This window comes from Protopterus annectens, chromosome 3.part1, assembly GCF_019279795.1.
Source record: "Protopterus annectens isolate FY-2018-M chromosome 3.part1, PAN1.0, whole genome shotgun sequence".
Lineage (NCBI taxonomy): Eukaryota > Metazoa > Chordata > Ceratodontiformes > Protopteridae > Protopterus > Protopterus annectens.
The window spans coordinates 1,000,241,454-1,000,259,795 of NC_056732.1; the positions used below are offsets into that span (position 1 = coordinate 1,000,241,454).

Here is an 18,342-nt window from a genome sequence, read left to right on the forward strand (position 1 = left end):
AGCAGCTCACCAGTGATGTCAGTGTACCTCAGTCAAGTAACCATCCTGCAAATCCACTAGTGGATATTTAGTTGATATTCAAGCCTCCATGCCTCCCTTCCCTACAGGAAAGCAACAAAATATGACACATTTCTCTCAAAACAATACAAGGGACATTAACTCCCTCACTGGTATTCTCAGTTTACAAATGCAGGGACATTTACTCCCTCACTGGCATTCTCAGTTTACAAATGCAGGAACTTTAACTCCCTAACTGGTGTTCTAAGTTTACAAACACAGGGACATTTTCTCCTTCACTGGTATTCTCGGCTTACAAAAGCAGGGACATTAACTCCCTTGCTGGTATTATCAGTTTACAAAGGCAGGGACATTAACTCCCACACTGATATTCTCAGTTTACAAACACAGGGAGATTAACTCCTTCAATGTTATTCTTGGTTTACAAACGTAGGGAAATTAGCTCGCTCAATTACAGGGACATTAACTCCCTCACTGGTATTCTTCTCAGTTTACCTCAATGGTATTCTCGGTTTGCAAATGTAGGGACATTAACTCCCTCACTGGCATTCTCAGTTTACAAACACAGGGATATTAACTTCCTAACTGGTGTTCTTGGTTTACAAATGCGGGGACATTAACTTCCTTGCTGGTATTCTCAGTTTACAATCACAGGGACATTAACTCCCTCACTGGTATTCTCGGTTTACATACACAGGGACATTAACTCCCTCACTGGTATTCTCAGTTTACAAATGCAGGGACATTAACTCCCTCATTGGTATTCTCAGTTTACAAACACAGGGACATTAACTCCCTCACTGGTATTCTCAGTTTACAAACACAGGGAGATTAACTCCTTCAATGTTATTCTTGGTTTACAAACGTAGGGAAATTAGCTCGCTCAATTACAGGGACATTAACTCCCTCACTGGTATTCTTCTCAGTTTACCTCAATGGTATTCTCGGTTTGCAAATGTAGGGACATTAACTCCCTCACTGGCATTCTCAGTTTACAAACACAGGGATATTAACTCCCTAACTGGTGTTCTTGGTTTACAAATGCAGAGACATTAACTCCCTCACTGGTATTCTCAGTTTACAAACACAGGGACATTAACTCTCCCACTGGTATTCTCAGTTTACAAATGCAGGGATACTAACTCCCTAACTGGTGTTCTTGGTTTACAAATGCGGGGACATTAACTTCCTTGCTGGTATTCTCAGTTTACAATCACAGGGACATTAACTCCCTCACTGGTATTCTCAGTTTACAAACACAGGGACATTAACTCCCTCACTGGTATTCTCAGTTTACAAACAAAGGGCATTAACTCCCTCACTGGTATTCTCAGTTTACAAACACAGGGCATTAACTCCCTCACTGGTATTCTCAATTTGCAAGCACAGGGCATTAACTTCTTCACTGGTGTTCTCAGTTTACAAAAGCAGGGACATTAACGTCCTCATTGGTATTCTCAGTTTACAAATGCAGGGACATTAACTCCCTCATTGGTATTCTCGGTTTACATACACAGGGCATTAACTCCTTCACTGGTATTCTCAGTTTACAATCACAGAGACATTAACTCCCTCACTGGTATTCTCAGTTTACATACACAGGGCATTAACTCCCTCACTGGTGTTCTCAGTTTACAATCACAGGGACATTAACTCCCTCACTGGTATTCTCAGTTTACATACACAGGGGCATTAACTCCTTCACTAATGTTCTCAGTTTACAAAAGCAGGGACATTAACTCCCTCACTGGTATTCTCAATTTGCAAGCACAGGGCATTAACTCCTTCACTGGTGTTCTCAGTTTACAAAAGCAGGGACTTCTTTGTTTAGTAACTCCAGCAGGCCTGGTGGGCAATTTTTTTCTACTGAAGAATGTAGAAAACGAGTGGCCTTGCTCCATGATGCAGGTGGATGGTAACCTTAGAGTGACCCGGGCACCTGGGGTTTGATTAGTGGCTAATATACAGGATGAAGCAGCAGGGAGGAGAGAAGTGGAAGAGTGACAGGGCATGGCCTCTACGCACCTGTCCTGGGGGGGAGGGGGCACCTGTCCTGGGGGGGTGAGGGGTTTGTGTGCAACTGGGACAGACTGGGCAGTATAATCTTCCTGGTGAAGACCAGACAGGCCACCAATCATGCTCCAGGGGGAGGGGGCAGGACGACTTGCAAGAAGCACTCCTTGCCATCTTCCAAGGGTAGACCATTGCATGCCCCTCACTGGTACCCTAGTCAAGAGTGCACAGCTAAAGCCAGGGAGAAAAAAAGACAAGCAGGAACCCCCTCGATGGCTGCCTGCATGATAGCCCTTCCTTGTTGACTCTCAACCAAAGAAAGGGAATGAATGGGCAACTGGCAAGAAAGGGCCTGATGGTCATCAGACAGTGGGAGTAAAATTTGCAAAAAAAATCCAAAGAAAATGAGCACAGATGTCAGGCAATGATGCTGTCGTTCAGCAATGAATATACTTGTTTTACTTATTTTTGCAAATTAACATGAAGGAAATTTTACACTTCATATTAACTAATAAACATACCTTCACTGCTGTGCACAAAACTGTTACCCAATACGTCACACTCCATATTCAATCATAACATATTTTCATTATGTCTTAAACTGTTACCCATTAAATAATGTCATATTCCATATTTAATCTAAGTGTACTTTCACTGCTGTGTATACTAAAATGTTAGCCAGTAAATAACAAATAAGCTCAGTTGCACAGTATATTTCAAGCATGTCTGTCTTTTAAAAACTAATCTTAAACTCTACAATGTGTATTTATTTCCTTACCATATTAGGTGAAAGGAGAGACTGAAAATGAAGCAGAACACCTGTGTAGGCTATCTGTTCTAGCCATCTTCTGCTGGCCTCTTCTGTCTCAGTTTCATACTCTTTGTAATTGTTATACATCTGATTTAGGGCTGCCAACAACTGTTCTGAGAAAGCACACACTGTTGCTACAACAGTCTGGCAGAAAACCACATCTCTCCTGAGTTGTATCTCATTGTCTGTAAAAAAATAAGCAGACGAAAAATAACATTGACAAAGAAGATATATCCATTGCTGATTAATTATCTCACTAAATGAATGCACTTTTTAAATGTGTCTCTGAGCATACAAAATACAAAGAACAAAGGCTGCACAGATAAGTCTGGCACAACTTGTGTAAAGCAGCCAAAATAAATAAGTTAATGGCAGGGTGCTAACAGTACTTTGGGTGCTATGAATACACAGCATGCTCACAACTAAAAAAATATGCATACAAAAGGCCAGAGTAATTCATGAAACCTGCGATAAAATGAGGTAAGCACCCCAGTCTGCAGTCTTACTTCATTAAATAGCTATAATACTTTATATATTATGCTAGAATCTTTATTTACAAAAAATACCCCAAAAACAAAACAAACAAACAAAAAAAAACAAGCGTGTCAAAAAGTACAGTTGTGTAAAATTTTACCATAACAGTAGATGTCCTTCTCTTCACTGTTGCAGTATTATTTACAATAGGGATCCCCTGCCAAGGGAAGCCTGATGTCCGGACAGTATAACAAAGCCTTTAGGTTGCAATGGGTATGCTGTACGCCACACATATGCTCCCTGCACATGGTGTAGGGCATAAAGGTGATGTCTGGACATACCATCCTCAGAACTGAAAAGTCCCAGTAGGAATGACAGTCCAAGGATACTATTTTATTTATTTTATTTTACATTTGTTGACCGGGAAAGTCCGACTGGATATATGTCCATTTTCAGTGGAGGCCCGGGGAAGCTCTACATAAAATAAAGAAATTTTATAAAAAGCTCCAATTACAATAAAAAAATTTGTAAACAAAATCAACAAAAGATTAAAAAGAAGATTACAGTAATAATGCTCAGCTACACTCTAAACATACTTAAAATACAAATTCATTGGCAGTACAGTCCTACTGCCAAATATAAACATATTTAATAAACATATTCTTTACCAGAACAGTGATGATGCAGAATATAAACACAGGTAGGGAGTTGTTTCCTGGGTTAACAAAAATTGTTAAGAAAATAGTTTAAGAGAGAGAAAAAGAACCACGCAAGAAGAATTCAGTAAAACAGGCTATAAAGTGGTAAGCCGAAGGAGAACGGAGTCAGTTAGGATTAGAGCATGGACAAAGCCATTGAGATGTAAAAGCTCATTGTACCTCTTCTGAACATCAGACACGTGAGCACAGTGCTATTTGAAAATTTCCATCATTCTGGAAACAGTATCACCAAAGAAATCTCTTCAAAAGGAGAGTCAGGACTAATAGACTCACCTTTCTCAGAACCACAGTCAAATGGTGAAGGAATCTGAGAGGAATATGTAGGAGACTCTTCATCAGAATCAGCAGCATCTGTCTCAAATGAATTCTGCTCCCTGGGTCTCTTAACAGGGGTAGAAGACCCAGGAAAAGCAATAACGGAAACTCCCTGTGGAGGCTTAAGAGCCATAAGGGCATTAAACAGGCCTTGACAGAAGTTTTGCCATTCACTCTGAGGATGTTCTGGAGCACACAAAATATGCTTAGTTTTGTGCTTCTTTTTAAGTGGGACATCAGCCTTGAAAATTTTTGGAGGCTCTGACCCCTGATGACACTCAATAATGGTAATCGGAACCTCTCTAAAATTTGAGGAAAATCCCTAGGTCTTCAGTACTAACCAGCCATGGTTCCCCCTGTGCATCCAAAGTGAATGTCTGCAAAACCTTCATGGATGTGAGTGGCGTCAGATCCATGTCAGCCTCTGAAGCAGTCGCAGCAGAGGAATCTGAAAACAAAACCAGATGATATTCTTAGCCAACAGTTTAAGTCGCTGGTTCTCTAAGGAAATCGCAAAAGAAGAAACACAACTCCACAACATTTAAAGGATAAAAGCTTAACAAATCTCACAAGAGGTATGGTAGTGGGAAGTGTCTACACAGAGCAAACACTGCTCGTAATGATCTTTATGAGGAATCTGTCTCCTGCACTGGCATTTCCCCTTTCTGGATAACATGAAACCCAACAACCAGAAACAAGGCAAAGCTTAAGACAATAAAATCAAAAAAACTCAACAGGTCACTTATCTGAAATAGGTAGAAACCAACAGACAAACCAATGTTCAGACCGATGATCGAAGATGGTGTTCAGACTGGTGGCAAAGAAATTCTGAGAATGGTATGTCCAGACATCACCTTTATGCCCTACGCTGTGCACGGGGAGCATAAGTGTGACACATGGTGTACCCATTACAACCATACTGGCTGGACATTGGGGTGCCTTGGCAAGGGATCCCTATTGTAAAGTGTACTGCAACAGTGATATGGGAAGACATCTGTAGTTCTTCCAGTACTATATTCCTATAATAAAATAAACAGTCGTTTACAGTATCTTTTACACTCTCATCTTGAGGCAAACATTCAGTCTTAAAGTTTAATACTCACATCAGTAATCTTTCATTTCTTGTCATTCTAGCTATCAAGCCAGCATTCACTGTAATTTTGTGAAAAATAATTTTCTACAGAAGGATTAATGCAGTCTGTCATACCTTCTGTTAAGTTTATCAGTAATTTACAGTAATTATATTACTGAAGGACCATCTGCATTGTGACTTCTTTTAAAAAATGTAGTTAGTCTGATTATCTTGTGGTGGTAATATGATTGCCCAATTCTGTTAATTTACATATACAATGCTTGGCAGACGTTTACCCTTACTAGTGTTAACAGATGAAAAGCCACCTGTACGTCCATCTCTCCATCTTTAAATAAGCAATTCCTTTGCTCACCCAGAAAATAAAGTTGCCCTCAGACTTTTTCAGGTTTGTTTTTGGGGTAGTCTTGTTTGCTACCTTCATACAAACATTTGGAATTTCTCTTTGTTTAGCATCCCAGCTATTTATGTTATGCTGGTCACATGGTTATCTGGTCAGCCAAAAAAGTCTTATATCAACATCAGGAATACATTATCTAGCAAACATACACAGATCTATGCCTGGTTTAGTACCTTGGGATTCCTCCTAAACTTCAGGAAAAAAATGGACACTATGCTTTTTTTAACTGATAAATGTGTGTTCCTATATATAATAATTAGGCTGTTTCTTCAGCACAAATTAATTCATATACTAAAAAAATAACTTCAAACACTTGGGCATCTTGTGACCCTCAACTAACTTCCTCATTACATATGAATAAAATGTAATGGGATTAGTATTTGTCTAGCAGAAGCAATTTTGGATAGGGAAGTCAAGGCAGGGTTTGATTTAGGATTAAAAAACAAGCATCTGTGAGTTTGAGGTGCCCACACAACCAGTCAGACTTCACAAATTGCAAGACTTTGACTGCCAGGTAAACTGCAAAATGTGACAGAAACATTCTGTACAGCAGATAATGGAATATCCAGCTGTAGCAATCACAATACATTTGCTGGGAAACAGGAATTTAATTTTGATCCCACAGAAAGACCTCTTTCATTTTAGATAAAGTTTCAGAAAAAGAAAGGTTTTCTGATGGGAAATCTGAAGTAACACTTTCTTCAGAATTAAAATCTTTAGATTTTGAAGGAAATCCTGAAGCTCAACATTGTCCCTTAAATCCCTGTACTTTTGTGGGAAAATCAGAATCGGAAAGTGAAGGAACCCTTTTTCTTTTCTTCTCTGAAGAGAAACCAAGAACAGTAAAAGGAGTAAATAACTCCCTAACCAATCACTGCAAATCTTCCCTGTCCAAACAAATAAAAACAGGACAAACCACATTTTTTCCTTTATTTTCCTGGAGACTCTGTAGAAAAGAACTAACCCAAAACAGTTACACTCTCTTGGGTCTTAGGCTGCTTTGCCAGATAGACTTTCACTCACTGCTTCCCCCAAGACCATCAAGAGTGCTTCTTCCTTACCCAGGAAGTATAACTCTGCAGCCACAGGGGGATGTCTTGGCCTTGGTCATTAGTAGCTGTAGATCCTACATCAGAGGGAATGGGGGGAAATGATAAGTAGTCCAAGGAATCAAATCCGTCCACAATGGAGTCACCCTTTAGTGGCTGAGGCACAACTGGACCTAACCTGACACCCAAAGACTCCCTGACTACTTTTTTCTTTTTACAGACAGGGGAAGAAAGAACTGAGGAGACCGGTAACAGCTTCAAATGTTCACTCAAGAAGGAGGCACTGGAAGTATAAAGAGTACTCTAAGACAGTCAGTAAACATGGCAGTAAAAAAGCTGGTTGTGAGATAAGAAAACCACTAACAGTCCCCATATACACAATTTAATGTCCCCAACATCAAAGCCCTACATAAATGTGTAAGAAACAAAGTAAAAAATAGGTCTTTAAGCAAACTGGTCTCGTAGGCATTCATACAATAAAAATGTCCCTGAGAAGTACTGACAGTCTAAAATAAAATGGTTGCTTAGCCAAAAAGGCAGGAAGTTCATTGAAAAAAAAAGTTTTTCTTCAGGAAAATAATAAAAATGAAAGCTTTTCCCGCATTTCAGGTATTTGCCCAGCTTTGAAGGATTGCTAGCCAATGGACAATTCTACAAAGCCCATCAAAGGAGTGCACATTGGCAGCAAGAAGGCTCTGAAGTCCTTGGTGCTCTGTCTTTAAACTTGAGCTCCTGACAACTACAGGATGTGGTAGGTGCCCTTACACTTTGAAAAGCTGACTGGTTGGGGATGGGATCCAAACAGCTTAGACTACTGCAACAGTGATCTCATGGTGAACATCTGCATTTACACGACACATAGCAACGGCATCTCCAGGTTATTGCATGTGTGCGTATGCAACTTACCATAAAGCAATCCCCATTAGTTCACACTAATATAACAAAAGAGGAAAAGAATGGCGTGAGAAACATACACTGGAATTATTTTAAAATAGGGCAAGACCCTTCGCTTTAAGATAATGTTACTGTATAATAGCATCATGGCAAGGTTTATATAATTTATATATTTACTCAGTGGGAGTGCTCCAGTTCAGTTACCCAGCTAACAGCCTCATGACCAAACAAGCAACACACTTTGCTGTAGTTTAGTTTGAAGTACCCACAGCCTGCAGTGCATATCACCACGTTACATTTTAATAAGGCTATTTGTTCATAGAATGCAATAAGTACATCACATTTTTAAATCTGTAAAATGCAGTGACAGTGCTGCCTGTTCAGATATAAGTATCCAACTCTATGAGTGTAGAAGAAACTTTATTCAGCATGAATGAAACTCACTTGTATATTAACAACTTTAACTCAAAAAATCCAAACTGATAAAAAAAGAGGACCGTGAGATACCACTGGGCAAATTCTTTAATGAATTGAGCACTTTTGTCAGGCGTTCGCCACTAGACTTCTTCAGAATACATTAACAAAATCACACACATTCCTGGCCAATTAAATATAAAATGTTACAGTCATGTGATGTTAAAACAATCAATACAATGGTTAAAACTTTGCTATACATTTTAAAATGAACATGACTGAATATGCCATTGCCTAGTTAATAAGCCATGAAATCTTAAGTACATAGTTAATAAAAAACAAACTATACCTATTATTTAAACACTAATAACGTGAAACCATGTTATAAATAAAAACACTTACTGGATGCGTGTCTATGCATTAGCAACATTAAATACTAAACTAAACAGACGACCTGCTGCATAAAACATTGGTTGAATGTTTTTATTTTATTTTGTTGTAACCCTTTTCATCCCCTGTTAATATATATATATAAAGCAACATAGTGGTACAAATACTCTTGAAGATCAAAACCATGTTGTTGGTGAACTTCCTCTTATGTTTATCAAGAAAAATGAAACTCCGATTTGAGTTTCAAATAACTAGAAATGGACAGTGTTTCATTCAACCCATAGTTGTTGTCTACTGCATTGCACCTCAATTGCCAGAGCAATTCTCTATATTCCAAAACTACTTCAATTGGCCCACCCCTTGTATCATCACTCTGAACTTGTTCTGGAGCTGAAAATTTAAAATGATGTTGTGGGTGCTCTAAAATGTGTTTGGCCAGTGCGTTTTTGGAATTACCTTTTCTGATATCGTAAACATGCTGGTATATACGTTTATATAATTTATTAATGGTTTTACCTATGTAAAATTTTTCACATAGCTGACAAATCGCTATGTACACCAATCCTTTGCTCTGGCAGTTGAGTTTTTTATTGAGGTGCACATTCCCATAACCTTTTATATGTATACTCTTGGTCTCTTTAATAAGTGGACATTGTGAACAATGTCCACATTTTCTCATCTGTCCAACTTCTCTTTTAATACTATTGGATTCCAATATATTCTTGATACTTCTATCCTTTTTATAAATCACTTTAGATTTCTCATTTAACAAAGATTTACATGTGTCATCTAATGTCAACACTATCCAATTATTGTATATAATTTGTTTAATGTAAAAAAATACATTATTGAACGTGAGCAACATCGCATCAGTATAAGGGGTAGCCATCATTCCTATTTGAGCAACATTATGAATGTTCCCTGGGGGGGGGTCTATTCATATCACCCCCAGTACCTAGGAGTGGATAAAACTGCCCCAGCCTTCTTTTGTTAAAGACCTCCTCTAAAATAGGATCAATAAAGCTAGTGGGATAGTCTCTCCGAATCAACATATCTCTTAAGTTGTCGCATCTCATAATTATACTTTGTTAACTGAAAGGACTACTCCTAAGACTAACAGAACTTGTGGCCTTCTGTGTACATCCCATGTTCTTCAAAAATAGTCACAAATACTTTCTTTGGGAGAGAAATCTGTACAGTAATGGTCATTCAGATTCTATGATGTTAGAAGATAAGTTTGTTATATATATATATATATATATATATATATATATATATATACACACACACACACACACACACACACACACACACACACACACACACACACACACACGAGTCTACCTTTCTTCCACGAATGCACATTTAACCGAACATTACTTCAGTGACTCCACTTGTACAAAAACCCATTAATCCGAACACTGACTTCTCCAAATAACATAACAGCGAAACTACAACTACAGGAAAAAAACCTCAAAACTAACAAAGCACTCCCCCTGCATATTATGTATACCAACTCCGACATTGCACTACAGTGACAGCAAGGATAAATTTCCCTATCCAGACTGTAGTGCAATCTCCAATACAAACTTACGTTACTTGTAAAAACATTTTACTGCTGACAGTACCATAACATCCTACACTTCCTAAAACCTGCAATAACGTCAAAGGTTAAACACAGTTAAAGGGACAAGTTCAGAAAAACAAGTTGCTGACACTTTCAAACAGTTACCTTCTGGTGAACTGTGCTTTCAACAATATGCAACTTCGGACAAGTGGAGTCGCTGAAGTAACATTCGGTTAAATGTGCATTCGTAGAAGAGAGGTAGACCCATATATATATATATATATATATATATATAGAGAGAGAGAGAGAGAAAGGTGAAGTAATAATAATAAATGTTGAAATATTGCTCTTCAATAAATTACTAAACATATAAAGTTAGGAAATATTTTTTTAGTTAATAGATTTAAAAATTAAACAATTGTTTTACTTATTTATATTAATAAAGACTTGTAGGATACAGCTATAGTCTTAATTGTTATTAGAGTTATTTATGTTTGTGGTGGAGTGGCTTGGGGGTATTTTTCTTTTTATTCTTTTGTCAGAATATTGGATGAGTTGGTTTGCTTGGATGGTTAGACTGTTCAAGCATGGAGTGTTAGACTCCATGAGGAGTAAGAGATGTAGGAGGATTTTTAGAAATAACTGTTTCAAAAGAATTTTACTTATTGTCTTTTTATGAGTGTCCACAACAGTAATGATTTTGTTCCTAGATATACTCTCAGATCTTATTATTTGTATGAGCATTAATAAGCAGTTCTTTATAAATATGCATGTGTCTGATCAAAAGGACAAAATGACATTTATTAACGGCATTTCAATAAATGTCAGTGTATTAAACAATGGAAGCAAGAGAGGTAATTTATATAGATATTTGAAACTGTTTAATTCTCAGGTTATTTTTCTACAGGAAACATACTTATTAACAGAGGATATGAACAGACGTAATTCTAACAGTTACACTATATATGTGATCTAGTTCACAACATAATCAGAAAAAAAGGGAAGTTGCTATATTATGGAAGAATTCTTTACCTGTGCCTAAAATTATGGGAAAATACCAAGATGATAAAAGTATGTTTTGCACTGTTATTATAAAATACAATAAAACACCAGAACTAAGAGCAAAATCCAACCAAGAATAAAAACCACTTGGCACGACAGGACCCGGAAGCACGTAAACAAAGGCTTTCAAAATAAGCAGATGTAGAAATCAAACAGCTGCTAGGTCTCCAAAAAGATCCTTTAATATAACAAGGCAAAGTAAAAATCCACAATATCTTCCAAGCGCTTTCACTCGACCACTTGAGAGCTTTTTCAAGGCAAAAAACATTGCTAGAAGTTCATTCACATTAAATACTTCCAGAATCATCACATGACTTCCTGTGAACCTTTCCCAACAGGATAATCACCATATAAGGAAATTCTAAAATGCATTCTTATTATCATTAAAAATAGTTCATTTTCTAAAAGTCTTGGCAACTAGATACCATATTAAACATAAAATCAAATCAAACTGTTAAAATGTGGCAAAAAACAATTCTGCAAAATATTTTTATAATCACAAATAAATGCAGTGACCCCTTTATCTTGGATGCTGTGGCACGTGCCATGGTTTTTACATTGGGAAAACTGAAAGGGTGTTTAGGAGAAGGGTTTATGAACACTTCAATGACATCAATGTAAGGAAGGAAAGTAATGCCTTTTATAAACACTCTTTGACATGTAAGGACATGAATATAAAGTTTATGGTTTTGGAACAGGTACAACCGGATATAAGAGGGGGCAGTTGGGAGTCAAAATTAGAATACTGTGAGCTATTTTGGCAGCTCCGTTTAGACGCTACTAGATACCCAGGTCTGAATGACACCCTTAACATTAGTAGTTTCTGAAATTGAGGCAAACCCATTTATAACACAGTTTGGTACAACATGATATTTATTGATTTACTCATTTTTGAATTTACAAAATCTTATAATAAGATATATGGAATGTCATGTTATATATTTGAAACTTAGGAAAGAAATGTTTTACAATGCTATTCAGTAACTCTAGGTTTCAATTTGGAGTTTTGATTTTACCCCCGAGGGTAAAGGGGTCACTGCATTTATTTGTGATTATAAAAATATTTTGCAGAATTGTTTTTTGCCACATTTTTACAGTTTGATTTGATTTTATGTTTAATATGGTATCTAGTTGCCAAGACTTTTAGAAAATGAATTATTTTTAATGATAATAAGAATGCATTTTAGAATTTCCTTATATGGTGATTATCCTCTTGGGAAAGGTTCACAGGAAGTCATGTGATGATTCTGGAAGTATTTAATGTGAATGAACTTCCAGCAATGTTTTTTGCCTTGAAAAAGCTCACAAGTGGTCGAGTGAAAGCGCTTGGAAGATATTGTGGATTTTTACTTTGCCTTGTTATATTAAAGGATCTTTTTGGAGACCTAGCAGCTGTTTGATTTCTACATCTGCTTATTTTGAAAGCCTTTGTTTACGTGCTTCCGGGTCCTGTCGTGCCAAGTGTTTTTTATAAAATACAATAAGAAAATATTCACTCTTGTTGATGTGTATTGGATTCCAGGAACAGGAATCAAAACAGTTGATCAACACTTACAACAAATAATTCAATATGGGAAAGGCGGTGTCATTTTAGAAGGAGACTTTAACTGTATATTATCACCAAGTGATACTAATATAAACAGTAAAAGGACAATTCAGATCTGCAAAAAAGTTACTGAAATTTACTGATTATTTCATCTTAGAGATATAAAAGAATTTTCGGAGCCAAATTTATTAATCTTTATGCATTATTCTCATAGGCATGGAACACAATCCAGAATAGACAGAGTCTACATCTCCAATGAACTAATAGACAAATTAGGTAAAGTTAAGACAGTAACTTGCCCATTTTCAGACACAATCACTTTTGCATTGTTTTTGAACTCTAATAATAATGTTAAAGTCAGAAGAATACTAGCATACATAACTGGTTAAAAGGAATTTAAGGACTTTTTTATTAAAGAAATCTCTTCTTTTATAGAAGCTAACAATATAGTGGATGCTTCAGATATTTTTATATGGGATGCACTAAAAGCATATCTATTTGGCAGAATCACTAATTGGCTAACCAATAAAAAGAGCAACGGGACAAAGAATTACATGAGATACTGGGAAAACTTGATAAGTTGAAGTTAGAAAATCAGAAAAATAAAAATAAAAATAATAACATAGAAGAGATCAATAAGCTAAATGACAAATACTTGGAAATTTTAAATCATAAAACTAAAATTAATCTGAGAAATTTAGGATTATTAACTTTCAATCAACCCAAAATTTATGCGCAATTTATCCATCAAAACAAAATTTCTCAATAAGTCTAGTCACATAAAAGAAATCCATTCATATTGAAAAAAAAAAGAAAAGTAACAGAAATAGAAAATATTCTAAAGGAATTCAGAGATTATTATAATGAAATCAATTAAAATAATATACTAATAGATCCAGAGGAAATAATCAAAATATTTATTAGGACAAATAAAAAAACTAGACTATTGGATGACCAAATGAAATTAATTGATAATGTGATTTGTATGTCTGAACTTCAAACTCAAATTTCTAAACTGAAGCCTAATAAAGCAGCAGGTAATGATGGAATTATATCTGAACTTTACAAGTTGCTAACTAAAAAAGCCCTATATATATTACATAAGGTTTTTTTCTATAGTTAAGAACTTAACTAAAGTTCCTCCTTCTTGGAAATATACACCCTTATCTCTCCAATTTTAAAGACTTATAAAGACTCTACTCAATGCTCTTTATACAGGCTAATTTCACTTTTAAATATAGATTATAAACTATTCCTGGTAATTCATACTAATAGACTAAAAACCATACTACCCTTCATGACTGTTGAAGATCAAACTGGGTTTGTTTTACATAGAAACACATATGATAATAGTAAAAGAATAATTATAATTGACTGTGCAAATAACACAAATGAGAACTTAACATTAATGAATCTTGATACAAATAGAACTTTTGACTCAGTCAGCTGGAAATATCTTTTGCTAGTTCTAGAAGAATACAAGTTTTCTTGTAATTTTACACATCTTATTAATTATCTCTATATTGATTGCTTTGCATATGTTAAAATAGGTACTTTCACATCTGAATCTATACAAATATTAAAAGGAAATAAACAAGGATATCCTCTTTCACCATTGCTTTTTACCCTTGTTATGGAACCGTTTGCTAATTTTATTATATCAAATGCAGATATAAAAGGTATTAAAAGAAAGGGAAATTCAAGTTCTAAAATTCAGTGTTTGCAGATGACATCTTATTGAGATTAAGTGATAACAATAAATCTACATCTACAACTTTCTTAGCAATGAAGATATTTCAAAAAATCTGGTTTACAATTTAATAACAAAACAAAAATTTTGCCAATAAGCACACAAAAGAATAAAATCCCAAATAAGTTCCTTAAATATATTGTTAAAGGGAAAATTAATTATTTAGGAATAATCATAATGGATAATATCAATTATATAACAAATTATAATTATACTAGTTGTATAAATAAGATTAAGAATCTAATCGGCAAATGGAATAAAATTGTCTTTACAATGGAAGAGAGATTCTCTATCATTAAAATGATTATCTTGCCAAAAATTCTAATATTATTCAATAATTAGCATTACCTCCTATGAAGAGCTGTATTAAAGAATGTAACACTTTAATTTTGAAATTTCTTTGCTTCCCTGACAAACCATTAAATCATGATTTAAGACAGTCTATATTACATTCTCGAAAGCCGACACTGCCGAATCTGACATTGTCGATACGAGAATAGCAAAACTGCAGAACATCGAACAAGTAAATTGAAATCTCTGTAAGGGGAGATTTCCATTTACTTCAATGTACTGCAGTCTCGTAGTTGGTATATTTAAGTAGCAGGGTGTGTGGGGGTGCAGCCCCCCATGTGGGGGGTGCAGGTGAGCTTGCCCCCTGCCTACACCGTTTTTTTATTTTATTTTTATTTTTTTTTCTAAACATTTGATGTTTTAACAGATCGATCACTGAAGGTCAACCTTTAGTGATTTGAACTGTTAAATATTCGATGTTCTAATATAGACCCATTTAAGAGACTAGGAAGTTGGAGGAATAGGGCTACCACACATAGAATTATATTCACTATCTTCGGTTATGAAAACAATATATCTTTGGATCAACAACACTTACACAGCTATTTGGAAAAAAAATAGAAAATCTATTTATGAATTCTAATTATAATACATATTTGAATAATTGTCTTATATTAAATAATAGTTTACTTTGGCTATTACAGGATTACGTTGTAGGGAAAAGTCACAAACAAGTGATTATTACTTCACTTCAACTATATTAAATACTTTTAGAAATTTTATATATAAAAATCTGGCTTATAAAGCATGGATTTTCCTTTTGTTTCCTATAGCATATACTCAAAGTAATATTCCTACTTCAAATTTAGAAACACTGGCTGCTTTTAATGAGGAAAAAATCTGCCGTACTGGTTTCAGTTAAGGAAAGACGAAAAGCTGCATTCATCAGATTACATTGGGAATAAATATGGTTTAGATAAAGACATGTGGTTAGATATACAATCTTGTAGACTATAAATAGAAGGGGAAATGAAGTCAATGCAACCAATGTTAAGTGAACATGTCCCAAAATTAATTGAATGCATCATATTTTTACTGCAACAAAATTCCTTGGGGCATGGTCTCTTGTCCAAATTGGCGAAGAGGGAAACTAAAACATGTAATGATACTTATTGGAACTATTTTATCCAAATCAATAACAGACCAGCAGGTGAAGAAGATACAAAAATATTTTTATTAACATCTAAACATATTACTGCATCTCATGGAATTTCTTTACATGGAAGTTTTTACATAGATCTTTCTTCATCCCTCATAAAATTGAATTGATGTACAAGAAAAAGCAGCTTTGTTGGAGATGTAGGAAGGAACTTATAGCAGATTGGCAACATGTTCTTTGATTGTACTGTCTTGACTCCTTTTTGGAAGAATATTAATTCTTTTTTTACAGGCATTTTTGGAGATAAAATTATTTTATCTAAATCATTAATTCTTTTTAATACCCCTATTCTCACATGTAAAAAGAATGAAATAAAACATTTTGCGGACTGTATTGACCATCTCAAGAGAAGTGATCACACAAAATTGGAAGAATGAATCCACTCTCAATTAAAGAGTTTATAAGTTTAGCAACTGAAGTATGTCATCTAGAAATTATTACAATCAGTTCAAGAACAAACAGAATTACCTCTTGCCTTAATGTATGGACAAAATTTAAAGAACTGTTTGAAATGCAGAAATAAAAAAACATTCTGGAATTGAACTGACATACCACAGGAATGACTAAAAGGTTAATGGACACTCTTGTATAGAGTTAATTTCTTTCTTTCTGTGTTTATAAAGTTAGGTTGTTTTGTTTTGTTTTTTACTTTTTAATATGTATACATATTTTTGATTACACATTTTGTAGTGATTATATTATATGAAAATTTAATAAAAATATTTAAAAAAAAAAAAAAGAATCATACCAGGAACCACAAACATGCTATGTACTATGAAACACCTAGCAGAGTGTCAAATCCCAAGGCCACAGCCAGGGAAAGAAGTTGAAAAATGGACAGTCATAAACTCAAAAGACCACAGTGAACCAGTAGTCAAAGGAAAGATACCCTGGAAGCATCAACTCCCAAAGAAGGCTGGACTACTGCAGGCCTACAGAATCAGGACACTAGTAGGAAAATGAACAGCCAGCTGGAATGCTGAAAATACATTGATGAACTCCCTAACCCCAGAAATAGGACTCAGTGTTTTTCAGAGAAACCTGTTAGATAAGAATGTGAAGTCTCCAAAAGGGAAAGTATCTCTGCATGGAACAGAAATCAGGCCTCCCTAGGGGATGGTCTTCTTGAACAGTAGAGCTAGGCCTCATTTGTTCTCTAAAGCAAGATTGAAGGAAGTAAAATGTCTGACTTCTGCCACTGAACCATGGCTTAGCAGTAAGACTCCACATTATGAGGCTTGCAAAAGCCAGCTACAGTAATACATGGTACACTGAAGAGCTGTCACCATTTTAACCCAAGCACATACTCCATTTAGAGGTCAAAGCCAGACAGTGGAGGGATCTTGGAGAAAGGAGGCCTGTACCTGGCAAATGAAATGAGTCAGAAGGTCTAAAAAACCACAAGGTGGGCCTCACAAGACTTAAGAAATATTAAAAAATCAACCAAGAGTAAGAACTTTGTAAAACCGCTCAGCCCGTGGAAGAACAGAGAACAAGTAAAACATTCCTGAATATCAGGAGGAATGTGGGCTTAAAAAGGGGAAACACATGAGTGGAAAAACCCACACTACATTTTCTGATCTGCTGCTACTACTACTGCAAGAGCATGGGAGAGTCATGATTTCTCCCCCAGAAGGAGAATCAACAGCCTCTACTCCTGAAGCCTGACTATCTATAAAAAAGTCGTTCCTCGCTTCTTCACATTCCACCAGAAACAGTCTAATGCAGTAACTTCTCTCATATGCAACAACATCCAAGTAAAGAGGAAATGTATTCACATACCTCTTAAACTCACCAGAAACCAGAAAATGGCCCAAACCACTAATCTAGGAAAGCCCATGCAAGCTCATCCCAAAGTTCCATCTCAAAAGGAGGAAAGGAAAAGGTGGAATGAAGGCATCACTCAAGTTATAGGAATTGTGCTAAACTTTACCCACAACACTGATTCCAGATGCAATGGATGCAACCAAAGGAAGGTAATCTCAAGCTCCCATAACATCATCAACCAGCTCTGCAAGCAAGAGGATTAGGCGTCTTAAGGAGGGAAGCAATACAGCCATAAACAGTCAAGATAAACTAGGCCCTGGACTAAACTTGCACTTAAACAAAAAGGGCAATAAACACTGTCACTTAGCACATAGCAATCATAGTGAGGGAAAAGGCCATACAATGCCACAAAGTGTTATAGAGAATGATGAAGTTTATATTACGTGGGACTCCCCATTACCAACAGTTCAAAAACGAGATATAGTAACCAGATATAGTAGTCTATGAAAAGAAGAGAAAAGAAGCATTGATCACCAAAAGTGCTACATCCAGT

At 35.8% G+C, this 18,342-nt stretch overlaps 1 protein-coding gene across 1 annotated transcript in view; it reads right to left on the bottom strand.

The window, feature by feature from the left end:
* PREX2 (phosphatidylinositol-3,4,5-trisphosphate dependent Rac exchange factor 2) overlaps positions 1 to 18,342 on the bottom strand; it is a 1,787,099-nt gene that overhangs the window by 323,856 nt on the left and 1,444,901 nt on the right. Inside the window, exon 33 of the mRNA XM_044066265.1 lies at positions 2,810 to 3,027. Within this exon, the coding sequence (XP_043922200.1) occupies positions 2,810 to 3,027 (218 nt within the window). The remainder of the gene's footprint in view (positions 1 to 2,809; positions 3,028 to 18,342) is intronic.